The sequence below is a fragment of the Monodelphis domestica genome, chromosome 2 (genome assembly GCF_027887165.1).
Source record: "Monodelphis domestica isolate mMonDom1 chromosome 2, mMonDom1.pri, whole genome shotgun sequence".
Taxonomy (NCBI): domain Eukaryota; kingdom Metazoa; phylum Chordata; class Mammalia; order Didelphimorphia; family Didelphidae; genus Monodelphis; species Monodelphis domestica.
Window position 1 is genome coordinate 30,482,194 of NC_077228.1, and position 21,137 is coordinate 30,503,330.

At 50.6% G+C, this 21,137-nt stretch overlaps 1 protein-coding gene across 1 annotated transcript; it reads right to left on the reverse strand.

Moving 5' to 3' along the window:
- Positions 1–585: 585 nt before the first annotated feature.
- Positions 586–4,977, reverse strand: FOXD2 (forkhead box D2). The gene has a single exon (XM_003340075.4). It carries the CDS (start codon positions 3,742–3,744, stop codon positions 2,167–2,169), a length of 1,578 nt encoding a protein of 525 aa, XP_003340123.1. The 5' UTR covers positions 3,745–4,977; the 3' UTR covers positions 586–2,166.
- Positions 4,978–21,137: the final 16,160 nt, after the last annotated feature.

Below are 21,137 nucleotides of genomic sequence, written 5' to 3' on the forward strand. Positions count from 1 at the left end.
GAGGCCCAGCATGTTACAAAGACTCATGGGCTGTCAGAGCAGAGAGAGATTTTAGAACACAGAACATAAAAAGTGAGCACTGCGAAGAATCTTAGAACACTGAACAAATGAGAAAGAAGTTACCAACTAGTCCACGTCCCTGGTTCTTCAGAGGAGAAAATTGAGACCCAGAAAAGAAAGGACTTGCCCAGGGTCACGTGAGGAATTCGTGGAAGAGACTGCACTTAAACCCAGTCTCACTGCACCGGATTTAAAACTAAAAGGAAAGCTCCTTAGAGGCCGTGGGGTCATTTCCAAAGGAGGAATTTTACTCCCAATGCCCAAGGTCTATACCACGGCCTCACTCCCTAACGCGGTCAGGCCGGGTGACTGTCAGTTTACACCCCGAGTTCCTGGGTCCCCGATCCATCACTGGAAGAGGGTTTGATCCCGGCGGCAAAAAGCCCTCCCTCCCCACTCCACCTCACTCCTACCACCCCCAGCAACCTTAACCGGGCTTTCCTCCCTCCTGCCGCTCGAACTCCGACGCGGGCCTGAGGCTGAGCCGCCCAGGGCCCAGGGACAGAGGGAGACGGATGCCGCGGCTTCAGTGAAATCCACAAACATTTATTCGTTGACACCAATTGGGGCAGGGGCAGGAGCAGGAGTCCGGCCGAGGCCGGGCAGGAAAGGTGGGGAGAGAAATGGGGCTGCGCTGGGGGATAGGGCAAGTGGCAGAGGTTCCCTTGCTTCCACACAACCCATTCAAGGCGGGGAGGGGGTCACAGATCTGCCCGGCTATCCTCTGCCCAGGCTCCCCTCTCGTGGACCGAGCCAGCAGCAAAAGAGCCGGCGTCCTTGGAGGTCAGGCCAGCTCTAAACTATTTACAAATACCTTACAGGGCCCGGGAAAGGATTCCATCAGGAGGTCCAGGACGGGAGTGGGGGGCACGGAAGGCGCTAGGCCTCGTTCCCCGCCTTCCACAAACAAGGGAGGAAGAGGATCTCTGTGCCCCTCACTTCTCGAAACTCTTTTGCCTTCGGAGAAAATAAATAGGGCGGTGTTGGGTGACCAGAAAAGGGAGCTAGCGAAGAAGAGGCGATGAGGAAGAGGAAGAGAGGTTAGCCGTGAGTATCTAAGGTTGGGATGCACCTCGCCTGCCTCCCCCCGACACCAGCCTGAGAGGCCTGGAAGTGTGCGGAGGAAAGCTGAAAAGACCTGAATCTCTTTCCTTAGCAAGGGGAGGGGTCGGTTTTTAAATTTATGCCCGAATTATCCGGGTGACTGCCACCCTTGCCCTTAGCTTTGTTCCGTGTAGACATGCTTCGCTTGCGTGAGGGCAGAGCGGGGGATTCCTAAAGGACTTGAAAGCGACCAATTCTCTGCAGCCTCCACAGAAATGGGACCTCACTTCGCTGGGGTAGGTGGCAGGGGGCGGCGGGGAAAAGGGGGAGGTAAGTACACAAGACATAGACTTACGTTTCTTTAAAGGGCAACCCCGGGACAACTCCGACCTCGGAGCTGGGGAAAAGGGAATGGGAAATCGGGGTGGAATTCTCACCGCCTGGTGGAGGCCGCGTCCGCATCGGCCACTGGGAAGCAGAGAGCAGGCAATTATCCGGGGGTCCCATCCATCGGAATCGGGCAAGCCGGATCCAGGGGGCCAAGCTCACTCGTCAAAATACCCTCTTCCCATAGGCCCTCCCCGCTCCCACCACCCTCACTCCCACAGGGTTTTCCGGTTGGCACGAAACATCCGGATCTCGGTGGTCGCAGAAGAGGCCTCCTGGCTGCGTCCCGGGGTCCAGCGCCAGGCTCCTGGACCCCGCTTCGTTCTAAGGAGACACAAGTGGAAGGGCTCCTGCCGCTGGCCGACGCCGCCCTCCGCCCTTGTCCTCCTCGGTCCAGAGATCCTCGCGGACGCTCACCAATACGAGACCAACCCGCGGGGAGGCACAGGCCAAGGAGGATGACCCGAGTGTAGGCAGCGTGCTGCTCCAGGGCCAACCTCACACACACACACACCCCACCCCCGCAAGCCTTCCTTCCTTCGGCCCCCTTGGAGCAAGGCCGGCTGAATAAGGAGGAGACGAGCCAGGGGAGACAGAGACGTGAAGAGCCCCCAGCGTCTTTGCAAAGTTCGGGCCCCCAAGTTCCTCGCGGCTCGGAGTCGTTCGGTCGTTGGTTCAGAAGTGGCAGCCGCTCAGGCTAGGGATCTTGCTGGCGAAGTTAGGGCCAGACTGCAGCAATGCGTCCCCGGGGTGCGAAAGGCGGAAATGGGCCGGCACGGGCGTCAGCGCGGGCGCCGGCAGCACCGCCAGCACCTGGGCTTGGCCCCCGCTCGGGGCAGTGGCATACGGCGACGAAGGTGACCCTCCCCCGGCGCCCGTTCCCCCTCCATTTCCTCCACCGCCCGACCCGGGGCCCGGACCGGCTGGGGGCGCCGCGCCCCCGATGATATGGTCTATGGAGAAGGAGGGCCGCCCCGCAGACCCGGAGCCCCCGCTGCCGCCGCCACCGCCACCGCCGCCGCCTCCCCCACTGTCCGCCTTCAGGCTGTGCAGCAGGGCTGCGGCGGCCGCGGCCGCAGGCAGGCTGGTGGCGGTGCCCGCAGCTGGGGGGCTCAGCTGCGCGGGATAAAAGGCCTTCCGGCAGCCCAGATCGGCCCCCAGAAAGGATGGCAGGCCCGCTGGAGTTGCGGCGAAGAGTGAGGCGGCCGCCGTCGGGGGGCCCGGGGCTGGGGCAGAGGCCGGGGCCGTCTGAGACTGCACTGGCGGCGGTGGCGGCGGCGGTGGCGGAGGAGGAGCAGGAGGGGGCGCAGCCAAGGGGCACGGGGCGGCAGCGGCAGCGGCGGCGAAGGAGAAGGCGGCGGGGTGGCCGGTGTGCGGGGCTGGGTGCGGGTGTTGGGGCTGCGGAGGGCCGGCGTGGTGTGCGTGGTAGCCGGGCAGTGGCAGCCCGTAGCTGTAGCCGTAGGCGCCGTAGGCAGCGAAGCCTGGAAGGAAGGCGCCGGGGTCGCCTCCGCGCAGCAGCAGCTCGGGGTGAGGGTGGGCATGCGGATGGTGCGCGTGAGTGTGCGTGGGCGGCAACGGCTGCCTCTTGAAGCGCTTTCGCCGCCGCAGGAAGCTGCCGTTGTCAAACATGTCGGCGGACTCCGGGTCCAGCGTCCAGTAGTTGCCCTTGCCCGGGTTGCCGGGCTCTCGGGGGATCTTGACGAAGCAGTCGTTGAGCGAGAGGTTGTGGCGGATGCTGTTTTGCCAGGCGGGGAACTTCTCCCGGTAGTAAGGGAAACGGCCGCTGATGAACTCGCAGATCTCGCTCAGCGTCAACCGCTTCTTGGGGCTCTGTAGGATGGCCATGGTGATGAGCGCGATGTACGAGTAGGGCGGCTTCACCAGCGGGTTCTTGCCAGCCCCCGACGGCGCCTTGTCCGCTCCGGCCGCCGCGCCCCTGGGGGCCACGGGGGGCTCCCCTCCGGGGCTGGGCTCAGCTCCCCCCTTGGGCCCGGCCCCCCGAGGGGTGGGCGGCGGGAGGAGCCGAGGTTCGCCGTCCGAGGACTCTCCTTCCTCCTCTTCCTCCTCCTCATCCCCTTCCTCCTCCTCCGGCCCGTACTTGCACGCGTCCCGGGGGGTGATGGCGGCGCTAAGCAGCGGGTCGCCTCCTCCGCCCCCGCCGCCCACCACGTCTATGTCCCCCTCGGCCTCGGACAGCACTGCCGGAGAGCTCTCGGAGGACATGATCTCGCAGCAGCAGCCGCCCAGGGTCATGGTGGTGGCCGCCGCGGCCGCCTAGTCCTCGGCGGGCGGCTCTGGGACCCGCGCTCCGAGCGTTCCGCCGCCGCCGCCGCTGTCTCTGTTCCGGCTCCGGCTCGCTGGGTCTTGGTGCGTGTGTGTTTTGCGCGCGGGGAGGGGAAGGGAAGGGAGGGGTGGGGGGGAGGTGGACCAGTCGGGGGTGAGCACAGAGAGTGGGGGTGTCCCCCGGCTATGAAGCGTCCCCTGGCGGTCAAGAACTGAACTTTTCCCCAACCGCGTGCGCCCAGTCTCTCTCGAAAGAAGTTAGGGCGATCCGGAGCTAGTGGGAAGAAGTGTGTGTGTGAAGGATTGGGGCGGGGGCGGAGCCGGGGGGCGAAATTAGTCACTTTCTTCCACCTCCTCTCCCTATGGGGGGAGGCTGGTCTTCTTTGCTGTTGGAAGGGGGTTGGAAAGACCTTCTCCCCCCTTCCCGCTTCTTAAGGCGGAAGAGCTGAAGGCTACATGGAGAGGTTGGAGGGGGTGGGGAAAGCGAGGGGCGGGGAGGGAAGAAAGGACGGACGAAGGGAAAAAGAGGAGGAGGATAGGAACTCCAGCCGAGTCCAGGCGGTAACTAGTAGCCACTGTGAATGGAGAGGTGAACTCTAAGGGACTTTATACTAGGGGGAGGCGGGGGGGGGGGTGTCACGTGGTGTTTCTGACTGTTGGCTAGTCCCCACCACACCCCAGGTTCGGCAGGGATACCTATCTGGCTCCTACCGATCGTACTAATCCGTTTCCCTTCAGGCGGCTTTCTCGGGCAAAGGCCGAGAGCCGGACGACACATTGGCAGCCCCAGCGAAAATCTGCCAGCCCGGGGGGCCCAGAGTCTTTCTCTGCAAGGGGAGTTCCCTCCCGAAGGTTTTGGCGCGGCCTTTGCACCCAGGAATCTCCACCGCTGGAGCCCCTGGAACCGGAGTCGACAGCCTGAGCCCAGAGGTAGTTTAGGGGGACTAGCTGCGCCAGCCCCGCAGTTGACTCTTGGGGGGTTAATTTTGCGCGGGTCCTCGGACTAAGCTTCTGCCCCAATCTCCCGATCGGCCCCCTTTCTCCCATCCTCTCTCCGTCCCGGACCGTCAGCAACCAGTCCTGGATGCTAGGGGCCTTCGGACATCCTATCCTCACCTTCCTGGTCTGAGAGGGGAGGTCCTGGGCCAGGCAGGGGTTGTGTCCACGCAAGTCTGAGAAGCGAGGTGAGCGTCCTCCCTCTACATGTCTATCTATAGGTTTGTCTGTGAGTTTAGCTATATCTGGCTTTCTCGCACCATGTATTTCTGACTTTTCATCTCGAATTGTCTCTTGTCTCTCGTACCCCATCTCTCAGTGTGATTTTTTTCTCTGCCTGGCTCTTCCTCTTCTTTCTCCTCCTCTTCCTCCTCCTCCGACTCCCTTTCTATCTCTCTGTCTTCCTCCTGTCCCTCCCACCGGAGCCCCTCTCAAATTCTCAGTGTCCTGGGACCTTGGCTCCTCAACAAGGAAACGATCAGCGTCCTTTGTCTTTAAGAGTCCCTTTGACCAATCCACCGTGGCCCCGGAAGACTGAAGGCTCGGAGGCCTCCGGTGTTTGCTCCTCTAGGGGATCCCGCCCAGGGATGATGCACCCACCAGAGGTAAGAAAGGGCGTAGAGTGTACTACTTCCAGCCCTTCCCTTGCGGACTATAATCCAGCCCCAAACGAAAGACCTTAAGTCTGGTCGAGCACACGAGGGATCCTCAGTCGGGCCTTGTCCAGCTCTCCCAGTCCCTCCAGCAGCAATTTAGCTGTCCTTCCGCCTAATATGGACGCCGGACATTGACCTGGATGGTAGCTCCCGGTTTGGCAGGGACTGTCGCCCCGCCCCTGACAATCTAAAAGACCGCTCTGTTTGACCTGGGTTCCCCTAAGCAATCCCCATCCCAGCTGTCCTTCCAGCCGATCTTCCTTTCCCTGTTAGGACTCTCTTACCCAGCAAAGGAAGTGGAAAGTGCCATGGCCTGGAAATCAGGGGACCTGGGTTCTAATGGGAGCCCCGCCACGGTCATTGTGTGACCCCGAGCAAGCCCCTTCCCCTCTCCAGGCCTCAGTTTCCTTCCCTTTAAACTAAGGGGGTTGGGACTCCAAGGATCCTCCCAGACCTGACAAGACAGTTTATATGGGAGGGATCCGCTTTCCTCTCCGTTTCCCCTTCTGCCCTTTCGAATTTGTATTCTGGCAGAGGCAGATCCTTTTGAGGAGAATGAGGGCGTGGCTACAACTCTGCTCTCGCTCCAGTACTTTCTGGGAAAAGGCAAAAACGGTATTTCCCTCCCTTCTTCCCATCCCGACCTCGTGCAGGGCTGAGATGGGGTGTTTTTATTGAGAGACAGGGAGAGGAGACCAGACTCACCTTCACACACAATTATGCCCACACGAATCCAGGCTCGCCTTTCCCCCTGGGCACCAAAGGCGCCACCTCTCTGATGCTCTTTCCTTCTAAGGGTCCCTTACTGGAAGGAGCTGGTCCAACGTCCTCACTTCACGGAGAAGGAAAAGCTCATCCCCGGAGGAAGGGTTTTGCCCCCAGCTCCTGCAACCAGTTAAATAATTATGGAGTCCCCTTTCCTTGGACCCCATTTTGGCCGAGGATCCGTAGACTACCGAAGGAGGAGGCAGAGGGAGCAACAGAAGCAGGCGGCGCAATGGCGAAAGGTGCTCTCTAGGCCCGGGCTCCTAAAGGTCCTCAGGGTTCCATTTCCCCTTACCAGTAGCTTCTCGATGGTGCTGGCACCGGCCCTCACCTGTTCACAATAAACAGAAGTCCTTTCCTGTTGTTCCATGGCCCTCCCCGTTCCCCTGTCCCTGACGCTCCCGTTGTACCCCTGGCCCTTGCTCTGTGGCCCTCGGAAGAAGACTCTTCTTAGTCTGGGAAAGGAGACTAGGCGAGGCGCTTCCCTTCCACGCTGGCGATACAGGAAACCCAGCTGCTAATGTTCCCCTCATGTTAGATCCGGGTCCTAACGGTGCTTCGCTTCCCTTCCCACCGCACCCCCGCCCACCACCTGTCTCTGCCTCTCCGTCTCACACATACACACAGCACACAGGCACAGCCTTACGCTTCTGGCGTCCATTCGCACGAGCATCCATACTCCCATCTCACAAACTCGCTCTCACACAGGTCGCAGGCAGCCAGGAGCCCGCATACACAGACAGTCACGAAGGGCCTCGCTCACGGACGCGCTCCGGCAGACACGCCCAAACTCCACCGGCTCCCACTCCATTCTTCTCGCAGTTGGGCTAGGTGGACCGACAGACGTCCACCAGGATATCTGGTGGCCTGCGGGGATTCCTCCTCTGAGACACCCGGACTACGTGAGCGACTCTGAGTGAAAATGAGTCCGTTGGCCCGGGCCTCTCCTCCCGCCTTCTCCCGGCTCCTGCGTTCAGAATGGGAGAAACAGCGCGGTGGCTGCTGTCCGGAGCAGGCCGGGCTGGGCTGGAGGACAGGTGTCCATGTGTGCTTCGCCAAGCCCCGCCACAGTGTGAGCCCCCGGGCACTGCAGCTGCGGGCTGCTATAAGACGGAGCAGGAAGGGTATGCCTGCTCCCGGCTGAGAAGGCTTCCCAGCGTCCCAGCTCCCCTCTGCGCGCCCACCCCCGGCACAGTCCTGATGGGAGCCGATGAGCCTGAGCTCGGGCCAGCGGCTTGCTTCCGGCAAGGATGGAATCCTTTCTATTCCTTATTTTGATGAACGCCTTGCAATTGTCGGGAAAGGGGCTGCGTGAGGTGGTGGTAGAGGCCTGACACATACCCCTGCCTGCCCACTCGGCAATGTCCCGCGCCCTTGGCCTGGGCCTCAGGCTCCTTAGGGACTGTAGAGCTGGGTGTCTGCGCTTCTGTGTGTGTGCCTGGATCTGGCTCTCTGGCGCTCTCTGTCTCTGTCTAGCTCTTTCTCCCTCAGCCGTTCTCTTGGGCTCTGTGTCTCTGATCGAGTACGTTGGACTCCTTTTCTTTAGGAAAATTGTATGATTCTCCGTCCTCGCTGCTCAAACTTGATCTAGTTCCCTGGAATGTGTGTATGGGTACCAGGGCCCCTTGGGAATTTGGTGAGAGCCCGCTCAGGGGTTCTCCTGGCCACCCCCCCCAATAAATTCCCCTTTTTCCCAACCTAGCCATTCCTATCTCCTCACTTCTGTTCCTGATCTCACTGCAGCCGCCTAATTGTTCGTGTCTCCACAAGCAAAATGGATAATTGGGACAACCTTTACCCAAATCTAAAATCTCTAAAATAATTGAAGTCAAAGACAGCCAGTCAGACACGCTGCGAAATAGAGAACTTCGGCGGTGACTGAGTGCAGGGAGGCGGTTCTTTAGCAGCCCTCCCAACCCCTAGAGTGAAGACAACGCAAAGTTTGGCCTCTGCGGCGTCTACACAGGAAGTGACTTTCGAACCACACTTGCCCCGCAAAAAGGCAAGGCTGGGAGGGAATTGAAGGTTTTTTTTATCACGTCTTCGTAGCCCTTCGGTCGCTTCCATGGTGATCCCTAACGCCCCCCGAAAGCCCTGGGTCGGGACTCGGAGACTGACATCCATTCCCTCTTGGTTTCAACTCGGGGTCTGCCGGTAGGGGGTCTCCAGGAGCGCAAACTGGAGAGCTCGAGGACCGACTAAGAAAGAGGAGGGAAGAGAGGAAAGGAAAAGGGAGGGGAAGTGTCTCCCGCCCCCTCCTCCCTCCCTGGCCCTCTTCCCTCCCTGATCCCCTCCTCCTCCCCCGCTTTGATTCCCTGAAATAACAGCCGTGCGGCCCATAAAACGAAAGTGTCTGAAAGAATCCGGGGCGGAGCAGCTGCGGGCGCCCAGCGGACCACACACGCACACACACTCTCCCAAGCATTCACACATACACTCAGACACATGAACACACACACACGTCCGCATACACGTATACAAGCACAACATATACACTCGCCCCGCTCGGCAAATCCCCCCCCCCCCCCCAGCACTGGCCCCTGGGAGGAAGAGTGAGGAGAGCTCCCTGGCAAGGTATACACCGGCAGGAGGTCGGGGATGGAGCTGGGAGAACAGAGACCTTGGGGAGAGCCATCCAAGGCCAGCGGAGGACTGAGAACTGCTCTGTCAGAGCTGACCCAGGGTCCAGGACCCAGGCTCCGGAGGAGGGACGAAGACTTCTTCTCCACCCAACCCCACACACATACAAATCTTAATCTCCAGGTACCAGGCTGTTTCCTTTCTCATTCTTCCCAGTTCCCCCCAAATGGAAGCATTTTAGTAAGGCTCTGTTCTCACCCCTCCACCCCACCCCCCAAAACACACCTGGAGTTAGTGGGTCCCAGTTCCCTGAAAACTGATACCTTGCGCGCCAGAACGAAAGGGAAGAGAAGGTTCCAAACACACTCCTTCCCCTTCCCCTCCTCAGATCAGGCCCAGGCTGCACCCGACTTCGTGCCCTCCCCCTCCCCTAAGGAGCCTCCTCGTTTACCTCTCCATTTCTGGCGGAGCCCCTGAAGCCAAGCTGATCGCTTCGAACCCCAAAACCCAAAAGGTGATCCTGAAATAAAGCTGGGGATCGGAGGAGCAGGAAAATTGGAAGCCCTGACGGTCTAGCAGGGACTCGGTTGTGGCTCTAGTTGAGCCCCAGAATGCCCTTCCCTCCCTCACCCAGGTGGAATTCCAACAGGACCACAGGCCGGGCCGCAAAGCAGCTCCCCTGAACTCGGCGCCGGCCACGGGCCGGGTAGGAGTCTGCAGCCCGCACTTGTCTGTGTGCCCGGGAGTATACCCACGCCCCAGTGCGCACCCCTGCGTGTCTGTGGATACAAGAGTGTGTGGGAGAAGGACGGAAGCCTCGGCGAGAAGGGCCTGTTCTGCTTTGATCTCGGCATCGGCTTCCCAGCAAGGCTTCCTACAGGCGTGAAGAACTTTTGCCGATTGCAGGGTAGAGTGTGCGTTCCGGGCGAGGCCAAGCAGGGGACTCGGTCTCTTTCTCAGAGTCCCTCCTCGGTCTCTGCACACACGCCGTGCTTTTTAAACACCGATGCGCGACGCGCTTCCGCGCTTCAGATCCCTCGGATGGGTGTGCTTGCTGGCTTCCCTCCCGGGAGGAGACGGGTGTGCACGTGTGCCCACACCTCCCCAACCTCGGAAATCATGCCCTGGCCAGAGGGAGGGCAAAGGCTGAGACGTCTTTTGCTTCTCCAGGCTCTCGTACCCTCCCTTCCCCCAGCCCCATTCTGCAGATCCCCCACTTGTAATATGTAAAGTGAGCGCGTGGGCAGGGGAGGGCCCCGGCCCACATCTACAAAGCCTCGGGCTAAGGGAGGAGAGACGGGCCGAGGGGAGGGAATGCTCCTGGTGGCTGCCTAAATCTCTGGGGTCCCATGTGTGTATGCATGGAACACTGAGTGTGTGCGTATAGTATTAATATAGACGAGGCCCAGGAGTACCCATATATGTACACTTGAAATCTATACTGTACGTGGTGTGTACACACTATACATGTATAGATGCTCTGTGTGTTCCGGTGTACACAGGTGTACCCAAGGAGGCAGCCTGAAAGAGAGGGGGCATTCCTCCACTCCCCCCCCCCATGGTGACTAGTCCTTGTTCCTGGGTGCCCCTTAGCATGACAGGGGCTGGAGGGCAAGGGGCAAAGGGAATCCTATCCCCTCAGCAGCCCAGCCCTACCCTACCTGTGGTGTCCGCCGCCTCCCACTTTGCCCTGCCCTTTCGATTTCTGGAAGAGAGCATGCCAGGGACAGACTTCCCAAGGCCTCCCCCCCCCCCCCCCAGGGTCTTTGGCAAAGGGCGGGGCTGGAGGGTCTAGGGATCTGGCTGCCTTTGTATTCCTGTATTCCTAGAGAATACTGACCCCTAGAGGATGCTGACCACCTAGGGCTGAGTCAGGATGGGGATGGGCTAAGGAAGTCACCAAGTAGGTGTGTGGCAGGCGTGGAGGGCTGGAGGGAGGGAGTCAGCTCTGTGGCCTTGGGTAGATATCTTTCCTCCCTGGGCTCCAGCATCCTAATGGGTAAAATAAGAAGACTGGACTGATTTTTACCCAAGATCCTACTCAGTTTTGTTTTGTTTTGAAACCTCACTTTCCATCTTAGAATCAATACCGTGTATTGGTTCCAAGGCAGAATAGTGGTAAGAGCTAGGTAATGGGGGTTAAGTGACTTGCCCAGGGTCACACAGCTAGGAAGTGTCTGAGTGTCTGAGGCCAGATTTGAACCTAGAACCTCCCATCTCTAGGCCTAGCTCTACCCACTAACTAGCTGTCCCTGAACATTTTTAAAAACAAATTCCATGTAGCCTATGCCAGGTGCTTCTCAGTTCCCCCTAGATGGGAGGGCTCCCTTTCTAAGGCTCACCCTCTGTATTGAATTAGAATGAATCTCACTTATAACATAAATATATACACATACATATGTTGATAAGCATGTGGTCACAAGTCACACACATACAGATACCCAATTAGAATATACTTTCCTAATATGCAGGGTCTGCTTTTGCTTTTTCTGCCCCACATTCCATATCCAGTCAGGTGCCAAATGTTTCTAGTTCTATCTGCATGTCTTTCACATTTGTCCTCCCCATTCTACTCTTATATTCACCACCCTAATGAAGCTCAGGCCCCCATCTTTCCCTTGGATGATGGTAATAGCCTCATTGTAGTCTTTTCAATTTATCTCTCTCCATTCCAGCCTCCACACAGCTGCCAAGAGGACCTTCCCAAAGCACATGGTTGACCATGCTAAAAAGAGCTTCAAGTGGTTCCCTATTGCCTCAATCAGTCAACAGGTCTTTTGTTAAGACCACAACACCCTTCAGGTACTGCACTAACCCTTGGTGACGCTAAATAAAAGTGGGGGACAAAGCAAAGCAGCCCCTGCCCCCCAGGAGCTCTCATTCTAATTCTCGGTCTAGAGGGAGAGGCAACATGCAAAAAGCTCCACACCAACAAGATAGATTCTGGAGAAACTGAGACAACAAGAGGGAGGCACTAGCATTATTCAGGAGAGGGGGTAGAACAGGAAAGGCTTACTTAGAGAAGGTGGGATTTTAGCCAGGACTTGAAGAATGCCAGAGAAGCTGAGAATCAGGGATAAGGAAAGAGAATGCCAGGCTGGGATTCTGTAAGTACAAGTGCCCAGAGCTAAGAGTTGTATCTTGTTTAGAGGGGCAGCCAGGAGGCCAGTATCACTGGATTACTAATTAAATGGAGGTAGGGATAGAGTAGAGTGTAAGAAGGCTGGCAAGGTAGGAGGAGACCAGCTTGTGAAGCTCTCTCCATCCTCAGAACATTCCACATTTCCTTTCCCATTTATTTTTTGTGTCAGTAGAATATAGAACCTTTTTGAGGACAAGATCTGGTTTTCATCTCTTTCTTCGGAGTCTCAGCACCTAAGAATAATAGCTGGTTTTCATATGGTGCCTGCTGGGAGCCAGGCACTGATCTAATCACTTTTCAAATATTCCATTTGAACCTTACAATAACCCTGGGATGTAGATGCTATTGTTACACCTTTTAAACAGTTGGGGAAACTGAGGCAAACAGAGGTTAGTTGACTTGCAGATAAAAGATGTGCTTTTGAATCTTGGCTCTGAAATAAAGGCTTCCCTCTACCAAATACACATTGTTACCTTCAGTACTGGCATGAGAACTGAATATCCTCTTACTCTATCAGTGAAGAACTACAACTATTAAATGTCTGAGGCCTGATTTGAACTCAGATCTTCCTGACTCCAGGCCCAGCACTCTATGCACTGCACCTATCCATTGTACAGTGGCTTGCACAGAGTAGGCATTTAGTACATGCTTATTAAATTGAAATGATTCCTAGATATTTACATCGATGATAAAGCATTTATTAGGCACTTACTATGTTCCAGGCTCTCTGCTAATGAAAGGATATTGGATGGAAGTATGGGTGGATGATGACTAAATGACTAGAAAAATGGATAGATGAATGCATAATGGATAGGTGGGAAAATGAATGAATGGCTATTAGATAATGATCAGGTAGATGAAAGGACAGTGAGGAAAAGAATAGCATAGTGGAAATAGCATTCTACTTGATATCAGGAGATGTCTGGGTTTGAATCTTACCTCTGACTATTAGCAATGTGCCTCATGGGCAAGTCCTTAATAGATCTGAGCCTCAGTTTCCTCATGCACAAAATTGGTACAATATGTAACAAGTTTATTATGAAGATCATATCATATAGGTGTATGCCATGCTTTGGAAACTATAAAGTATTACATAAATATCAGGTGGTATTATAGTGGATGGAAGAAAGATGGTGAATGGATGCAACATTATGTCTAGTAGTAGCTTGGAACATTGAATATTGAATATCAGAGCTAGGAGGACCCTTAGAATATGGAATGACAGAAGTAGGAAGATCTTTAAAAATTAAATGGCAAACCTAAGAGATACCTTTTAGTGTTTCTTGTCCATTTCCCCAATTTTAAAAAATGAAGAAACTGGGGGGCTCTGAAAAGGAGTAATACTACCAGAAGCTGTATAATGAGTGAGTGGAAGAATCAACACCAGAAGCAGTTTCCTGCCTATCAGGATAGAGCCTTTTCTATTGCTGTTGGGTAGGTGGAGAATAGGGGCTGTCGTGTCCATTTAGGATGGTTTTGAGTTTTTGCTATTGCTACTTGGCCATTGACTTCTTGGCCACTCTGGGTCAGATGACATTTCCTCTTACACCACACGTTAGCTGCACCAACAAGAGGCCAAAACATCTGTGGGAAAAGTGAAGAAGGAAAAAAAATCATCCCATTATCCAGATGTTTCCAAATTCCATCTGGTTGGTGTCAAGTAGGCATGACATCCAGATGACAGCCTTAGTATGTCACTTTTCACCCAGCTGTTTGGCTTCCTGTCAGTCCATCAATTGCCAAGTCTTACTGAGAGTCGGCTTCATGAGCAGCTCCAGGCTGGAGGGAAGACCAAAGCCCTGTCTGCCTACTCCCCACCCCCAAGCTCTCTCCTCAAGAGTTAATTGGGAAACAAAAAAAAAAATGAACATATGTGGCACAATTAGAACATAATTAAGTGCTAAGTACATTGATGCTCTTGTAATCCCAGTTTCTGAAAAGGAAAAATCAGTGAGGGCTGAAGGAGTCAGCCAGGGCTTCCTAGATATGGTGGAATTTGAGCTGGGTAGGATTTAGAGAGGAGGAGAGAGGCCATTCCTGTTGAACAAAGTCTAAGAGAGTTTGAACAGAACATGGAATGCCAAAACTGGGAGCTGTCTTAGAGCATATCATACACTGGAAGGCTTCAGATCAGAGGAGTCCCGGATCCAATAAGTTGGGATGTTTTCCTAAAGAATCCAATGAAAGATATGGATGAGGAAATGCCTCAATCAAATTAGTTTCCTAAACATGTGATAAGGTATGGGCTGTAGGAGGAAGACAACTGATGGGGCATAGAGAATTCCTAGTGACTTGAGGAAAGAAAAATGGCCCAGTCTTCCTGAGGTCTCCAGTCTTGGGAACTGCTCTTTACCTTTCTCTTCCGGAGTTCAGCAATAGGATTTCTCCTTCACCCTTACTTTCCATCATAGAATCAGTACTGTGTATTGGTTCCGAGGCAGAAGAATGGTAAGGGTTAGACAAGGGGGAGTTAAATGACTTGCCCAAGGTCACACAGAAAGTGTTTGAGGCTAGATTTGAACTCAGGACTTCTGATCTCTAGAACTGTCTCTTAAACCACTAAACCCTCTAGCTGCTCCCAAGGCCATTGTTTCTTAAACTCCAACCTTCTATGTAGAATAATTTCCGAGACAGAATGATCACAGTAAGTAGCCTTCCAGCAAAGAAAGGTGATTGGGGGGGGGGGGGCAGTATTCATTTTGAGAGTAGCCTCATAGAGACGTTCAAGTTCAAGAATTTCTAAGTCTGAGATTTTCAAACACTAGTTTTTCTAGAGAGAATGAATTAACTAATGCATTCAGCTGCATGAAGAATGAAGGCAGTACCCATGGTTCCTGCATCACATCCTACTTAGAACCCAAGGACAGGTGGATGTTACTGCTCTTTTTTAAAACACCATATTGAGGGTAGCTGGGTGGCTCAGTGGATTGAGAGTCAGGCCCAAAGATGGGAGGTCCTAGGTTCAAATCTGGCCTCAGACACTTCCTAGCCATGTGACCCTGGACAAGTCACTTAATCCCCATTGCTGAGCCCTTACACTCTTCTGCCTTGGAACCAATATACAACAAAAAATAAATTAAAAAAATTTTAATTTAAAACAATAAAAGGCCATATCAGTCCTCTAGTTATGGTACAGTTTGGTGTCAGTGGAGACTACAGAAAAGCAACAGTCATTACTGTCCAGTGGTGTAATAACCAGTAGCAACTAATGCAGTGGTAACTAGCAGAGACAAGAGCAGGGATGTCAGCAAAGGCCCCAGGGTCAAGACTGACCATGCCCAGGCCAGAGACTGTCAGGAGAAGGCACTAGAAACTTCTATACAAGAGTTTGGCCAACACTATTGGTCTACAGTACTAGGAATTGCAGGGCAAGGACCAAAAGAGATTTGAGAAGATGAAAACATTACCTTTACCCTGGAAGCATGGTGGGGGGAGGAGGTTTACTCATTCAATAAACAAGCATATATTAAGCAATATTGAGGGGCCTACTATGTGCTAGGAACTAGGGGTACAAGGACAAAAGCAAAGCCCTCAAGGAACCATACTCACATATAACTTTTACTTTAAAGAACAACAGGCTAGACAGATGGAATGCCAGAACCAGTTCATGAGATGTTGGAGGAGTTGGATGAGGACAGAGAAAGTTGAGGTTCTTTGGGACCAAAGCAATCAGGGAAAACTTCCTGGAGAAAGTGGAATTATACTTGGTCCTAAAAGATGAAACTTTTTTGTGTAGGAGGGGGAAAGGGATTAGCCAGTCTGATCATAGGTCTTACATTGCAAGGTCAAGTCCTTATCCTTTTCCAGATGGGAGAACTCAGATTCAGAGTAGCTACATTGAAATATAACACAATGTCATAAGCCAGTGCTCTTCCTACCACATTGCTCTGGCTCAATGCTCTTTTTTCTAAGGCATGTACAGACAGGCAAGCACTATTCTGGGAAGAGTTGCCACATCTATTAATTGCAATATTCATTCTGGTAAGGAACGAAAAACACTGAATACAGTAAAGAACATCAGAGCTGGAAAGGCTATTAGAACATGGAATGTGAGAAGTAGGAAGATATTAAAACAAAAAAGAGCAAAGCTGGCAAAGATATGAGTTCAGGGACTTCAGCAACTAGAAATATGAAGTAGTCAGCACTTCCGAACCATTCTGAGACTACACCCATGGCTTGTCCCAGTTCCCAGGCTCCAAGAAGAACATTTCATGGTGAGCAACCATTGTCATGAAAGTCCTCTGTCTGTGGGTTGTACAACCAGGTAGGGAATTGACAAAAATTCAAGTTCAGTGAGCAAAAAAACAGGGCAAGTTCTTGAAGGGAATGGTTGGTAGTCCCTTTGCCTTAAGGTAATAGCTGGGAGCCACTATCTTCTCCTCCCTCCCTTTCCCTTTTGGAAAACTTTGAAGAAAAGCAACACTGAGTGATTAGCATAACCTTACCCAGCGGCCCCAGAGAAAGCAAAAGGAAAGAAGGAACCCTAAACCGAGAACTTGAGTGCCCCAGGGAATCAGGAAAGACTCTGGGTAAAAGGTGGCTATCAGATGGTCATGGGGATTCTCATTCAATTAAGGACTAAAACAGATGGCTTCTGAAAAGTCCAATTCTGTTTTAATTTGGGTTATTTACCTCTAGGACAAATACTTGTTGCTAGATTGAACCTTGCCCAAAATACGGGTCTCTATATGCAATCAGTGCTCAATTTAAGTATTCAATAGAATTGTATTGAATCCACTCCAAACCTAGACCAAGCCAAACCTTGAAAAAGCACCAGGGAAAGGATGAGGGAAAACCAAGGGCTCCTGGGGGAGGATTAGAAACAACTCCAGCATTGTCATAAAAAGGAGAAAAATAAACCCTTTGACCTAAGGCCAGAGCTACTGCCCTAGGTGAAGAAGAAATACTGACCAAGGGGAAAGACCACAGAAGTAGGAGTCGCAAGAGATTAATTCCAACTGAGCCAAGGAAGATAAAGAAACCATTGAGTCTCAGTTTCCTTATCTGTAAATTAGAGATAAATTAATTTTGACATTTTCCCCCCTGGGGTCTTCTGAGTACTAAATGAGATGATGACTCCCTAGGTCTTTTTAAACTGTAAAATATAACATGAGGTTCTAAAATGGGGTCCATGGACAAAATTGGTGGATGAATTTCAAAAGGTTCATAAAATCAGATAAGAAAAAAATTATATCTTTATTTTGACTAATCTTTAATTAACATCCCACATTTCTTTCACTTCCGGATTAGGTAATAAACATTATTCTTAGAATCAATAGACCTCACCAGAATTCCAAAGGGGGTCCATAACATACATTTGAAGTTGGGCAGGATAACCTGCCCCAGACTGAACAAGAGTCCCTTCTGTGCCATTCCATTGTCCACTCTCTTCACTTCCAGGACCTGGGACCTCCTTGTCATTCTTTGTACAAGACATTCCATCTCCCAACTCCAAAACTTTTCACAAGCAGTCTACCAGAATGCTTTCATTACTTCTGTCCTCTGCTTTACCTGGTTTCCTTGATGTCCCTCATAAAAACCCATCTTCTGCAAGAAGTTTTTCCTAATCTCCCTTAATGCTAGTGCTTTCCCTCAGTTGATTATCTCCAGTGTCGTGTATATAGTTTGTTTGTCAATAGTTATTCCCACGTTTTCTTCCCCATTAGGTTATAAGCTCCTCTTTTGTCTTTCTTTGTAACCCCAGCATTTAGCACAGTGCCTGGCACAGAGTAGACCCTTAGAGTAAATGCTAGTTAACTGGCTAGGGAGCTTATTGCCTACTGGGGCAGCACATTCCACTTTATAGCTCTAATTATTAGGAAGTCTTTCCATATGTTGAATTGAAATCTGTCCTGTCAGGATTTCCTGTCAAGGAGAGAACAGGGAGAAAGATCATGGGAAAGGTCAAGGCTATTCTAGGGTGGTGGCAGCAAGAGACGCTCCTGGGCTGAAAGGAAAGAGCCAAAGAGTTTGCTCACCATCCTCCCCTGATTCTTCTCTTTCTCGAGTCTCCACACTTTTAACACAGGGCTAGGCACAGAGCAATAAAGATGAGTTGATTGATTTGTGAGAAGGTGGGAATCAAAGCCATATGCGAATCAGGTGAAAGAACTAAGTGGCAGCTCGGTGGGTGTTAACCAGGAGGACTAAAGGCTAGCAGTTACCTCACATCTTCTGAAGAAATGAGTCTTTAAGTACTTAAAGGATTGTCTTGTGGAAAGAAGATTAGGACAATGAGTAGGAATGGCCAGAGATTTCAATTTGTGATAGATGATTTAAATATTAAATCGCATTATATGGGTGTATGATTTGGGGTTGGGGTTTTAAAAGATTATTACAAAAATGAATAAAATGGAAATGGGCGTTGAGTGATAAAACATACATAACCCAGTGGAATTGCTTGTCATCTCCCGGAGCAGAGAGGAAAGGGGAGGGAGAGAACATGAATGATGGAACCATGGAAAAATATTTTAAAATAAAAATTTAAAAATAAATAAATGCACACAAAAAATACAAAAATAAATGTCAAATCACAGAAAAGGCATAAAATATTTTGAAAAGTAGAAATGAATATGGAAAGTTGACTCATAGTTGTTGCTGGGGTAGGTGTGAATTATTAACCAATTAGAATATACTGGGAATTTTGAAAAACTGAAAAAACAATTTGGGAAATACAGGCTTGATTTATGATTTTACTGATGCAGAAAACTCCTAGAACCTCTCTGCAAGTATTCAAGAATTACATAGACTTCCCAGCTGTGTGACTCTGGGCAAGTCACTTGACCCCCATTGCCTAAAGCCCTTTCCACTCTTCTTCCTTGGAACCAATACACAGTATTGATTCCAAGATGGAAAATAAGAGTTTAAAAAAAAGAAAGAATTACAAGAAACAATTTGAAGATAATTCTTTTTTAAATTTTATTTAATTAGTCAATTTAGATAAGATAATTCTTTAAGACATTTTCTCTACTATCTAAAGAAAGCTAAATGATAGTGTTCCCAGAATTAAGAAATACAGAGGAGTTGTGATGGTTAAAGATGAGGGCTGTGATTTTCTCACAACTGATACATTGTAAATAACTATTTATGACCTTTTTATTGTTTATTATTTTTTGAAATTGCAGAGCCAATTGCTTCCATGTTTAAATCTAGTAGATTGAGAGTTTGGGTATATTGATAAATTTTGAGATAATAATGAATTAAAGAGAAAAAATAATTACACAGAGCATTACGGAGTTAAGTGAGGGGGTAGCTGGGCAACTCAGTGGATTGAGAGCCAGGCCTAGGTTCAAATATGGCCTCAGACACTTCCTAGCTGTGTGACCCTGGGCAAGTCACTTAACCCCCATTGCTTAGCCCTTACCACTCTTCTGCCTTGGAACCAATACACAATATTAATTCCAAGATGGAAGGTGAGGGTTAAAAAAAAAGAAGTTAAGTGACTTATCCAGGGTCACACAGTCATGAGGGACCAGAGATAGTACTTGAACCTAGATCTTTCTGGCTCTAAGACCAGTTCTCTATGCACCATATCACACTATCTCTCAACTTGGGTTATGTAATAATTGTTTAAAGCTTCATTATAAGCAAAAAGCAATGCAACTATAATAAGCCAAAAAGACAAAGACTGGGGAAATAATTTCACTTAAAATCTCTGATAACTAAAATCTGAATCTGAAAATCTACACAAAATCTTACAAATACAAATTTGGAAACATTGCCATGTAGTCAAACTATAGACAACCATCTTAGAAGTGCTCAAAACTGTTAATTATCATACATTTAAATCCTTTGGGGATATCATCTTCCTCCCAACAAAATGTCAAAGCTGGGAAAAGATGGAGAAATTCAAGGCTGGCTGGGATATGGGAAACAGGTGCATTAATTCACTACTGGTGGAACTATGGATTAGTCTGACCATTTTGGAAGCTAATTTGGAATTATACATAGAAAGTTACTCAATAGTTCATACTCTTTGGCCCAGTGATCCCACTAGTGGGTTAATTCCCAAGGATTCAGGTGATATAAGACCCAAATATATCAATATTTTCCTAGGAGTCCTATTGGGAATTATGAAAATTGGAAATAATCTACCCTAAGCAACAGCTGGGAAAAGGCTGGAAAGTTGGGCTGGCATGAATGGAATCAAATGTCACTGTACTGTGGAGCAGAGGAGTCAATTGTGGTGGCCCACAATGCTCCCAACTGTTGCTCTAATCAGATTAAAATGTATGGGGGCAGCTAGATGGCTCAGAGAATTAAGAGCCAGACCTAAAGACTGGAAATCATGAGTTCAAATCTAACCTCAGACACTAACTGTGAGACCCTGAACAAGTCACATAACCCCCATTACTTGGCCCTTATCCTTCTTCTGCCTTGGAACCAATATACAGTATTGGTTCTAAGATGGAAAGTAAGGGTTGTTTGATTTTGTTTTTATTTTTAATTGTCACTCCTCTCTGATTTTAATGCATTAATGGATAATTTTGCAAAAAGAAATATACAAATGGGTGTAGTTTTTAAGTCCAAATGTGGTCTCTAAGAATTCTTCTGTATGGTTTAGTGGCCTCCATTTCTACTTGAGTTTGACAACACTGTTCTAAGGAATAATGAACATGAAGAATTCAGAGACAATTTGGGGAGTCATTTCTAATTGATGATGAATGGGAGAAGCCAGGTCCAGAGAACAAATTCCCTGCACTATCTACAATCATGGAAATAAAGACAAGATTAAATGTCAACAAAACCTCAGGTTAATTGCAATGAATAATGAACACCCAACACCTTTCTTTTCTTTAACAGAAAGTAATCAAAAAAGGACAAGAGAGCCTTGGACTGTCAGACATAAGCACAACAGACTTGTGCTGTTCTGCCTAAAGGTTTTACTAGACTGATTTTGTGGGGGGGTTTGGTATGTTTGGGTGTGTTCCTTATTTTACAGTTATTTATCCATTAATCAAAATTATCAATTAAAAAAAAAGCATAATCCTTAAGTGGATGGGCAGAGATAAGGAGTTCTTCATCCCTAGAAGTATTCAAATAGAACCTGCGCGGTCACTCATTAGGGATGATGTGGGCGTTCTGGGTGCAGAGAGCATCCAAGGACCCTTCCAGCTCTGAGACCCTCTAATTTTGTGGATGTCACCCCCATCACGACCACAATCCCCTCCTCTCTAGTCTCTGCTTTCCATGGTCACTGATGGATCCAACCTCTAACCACTATT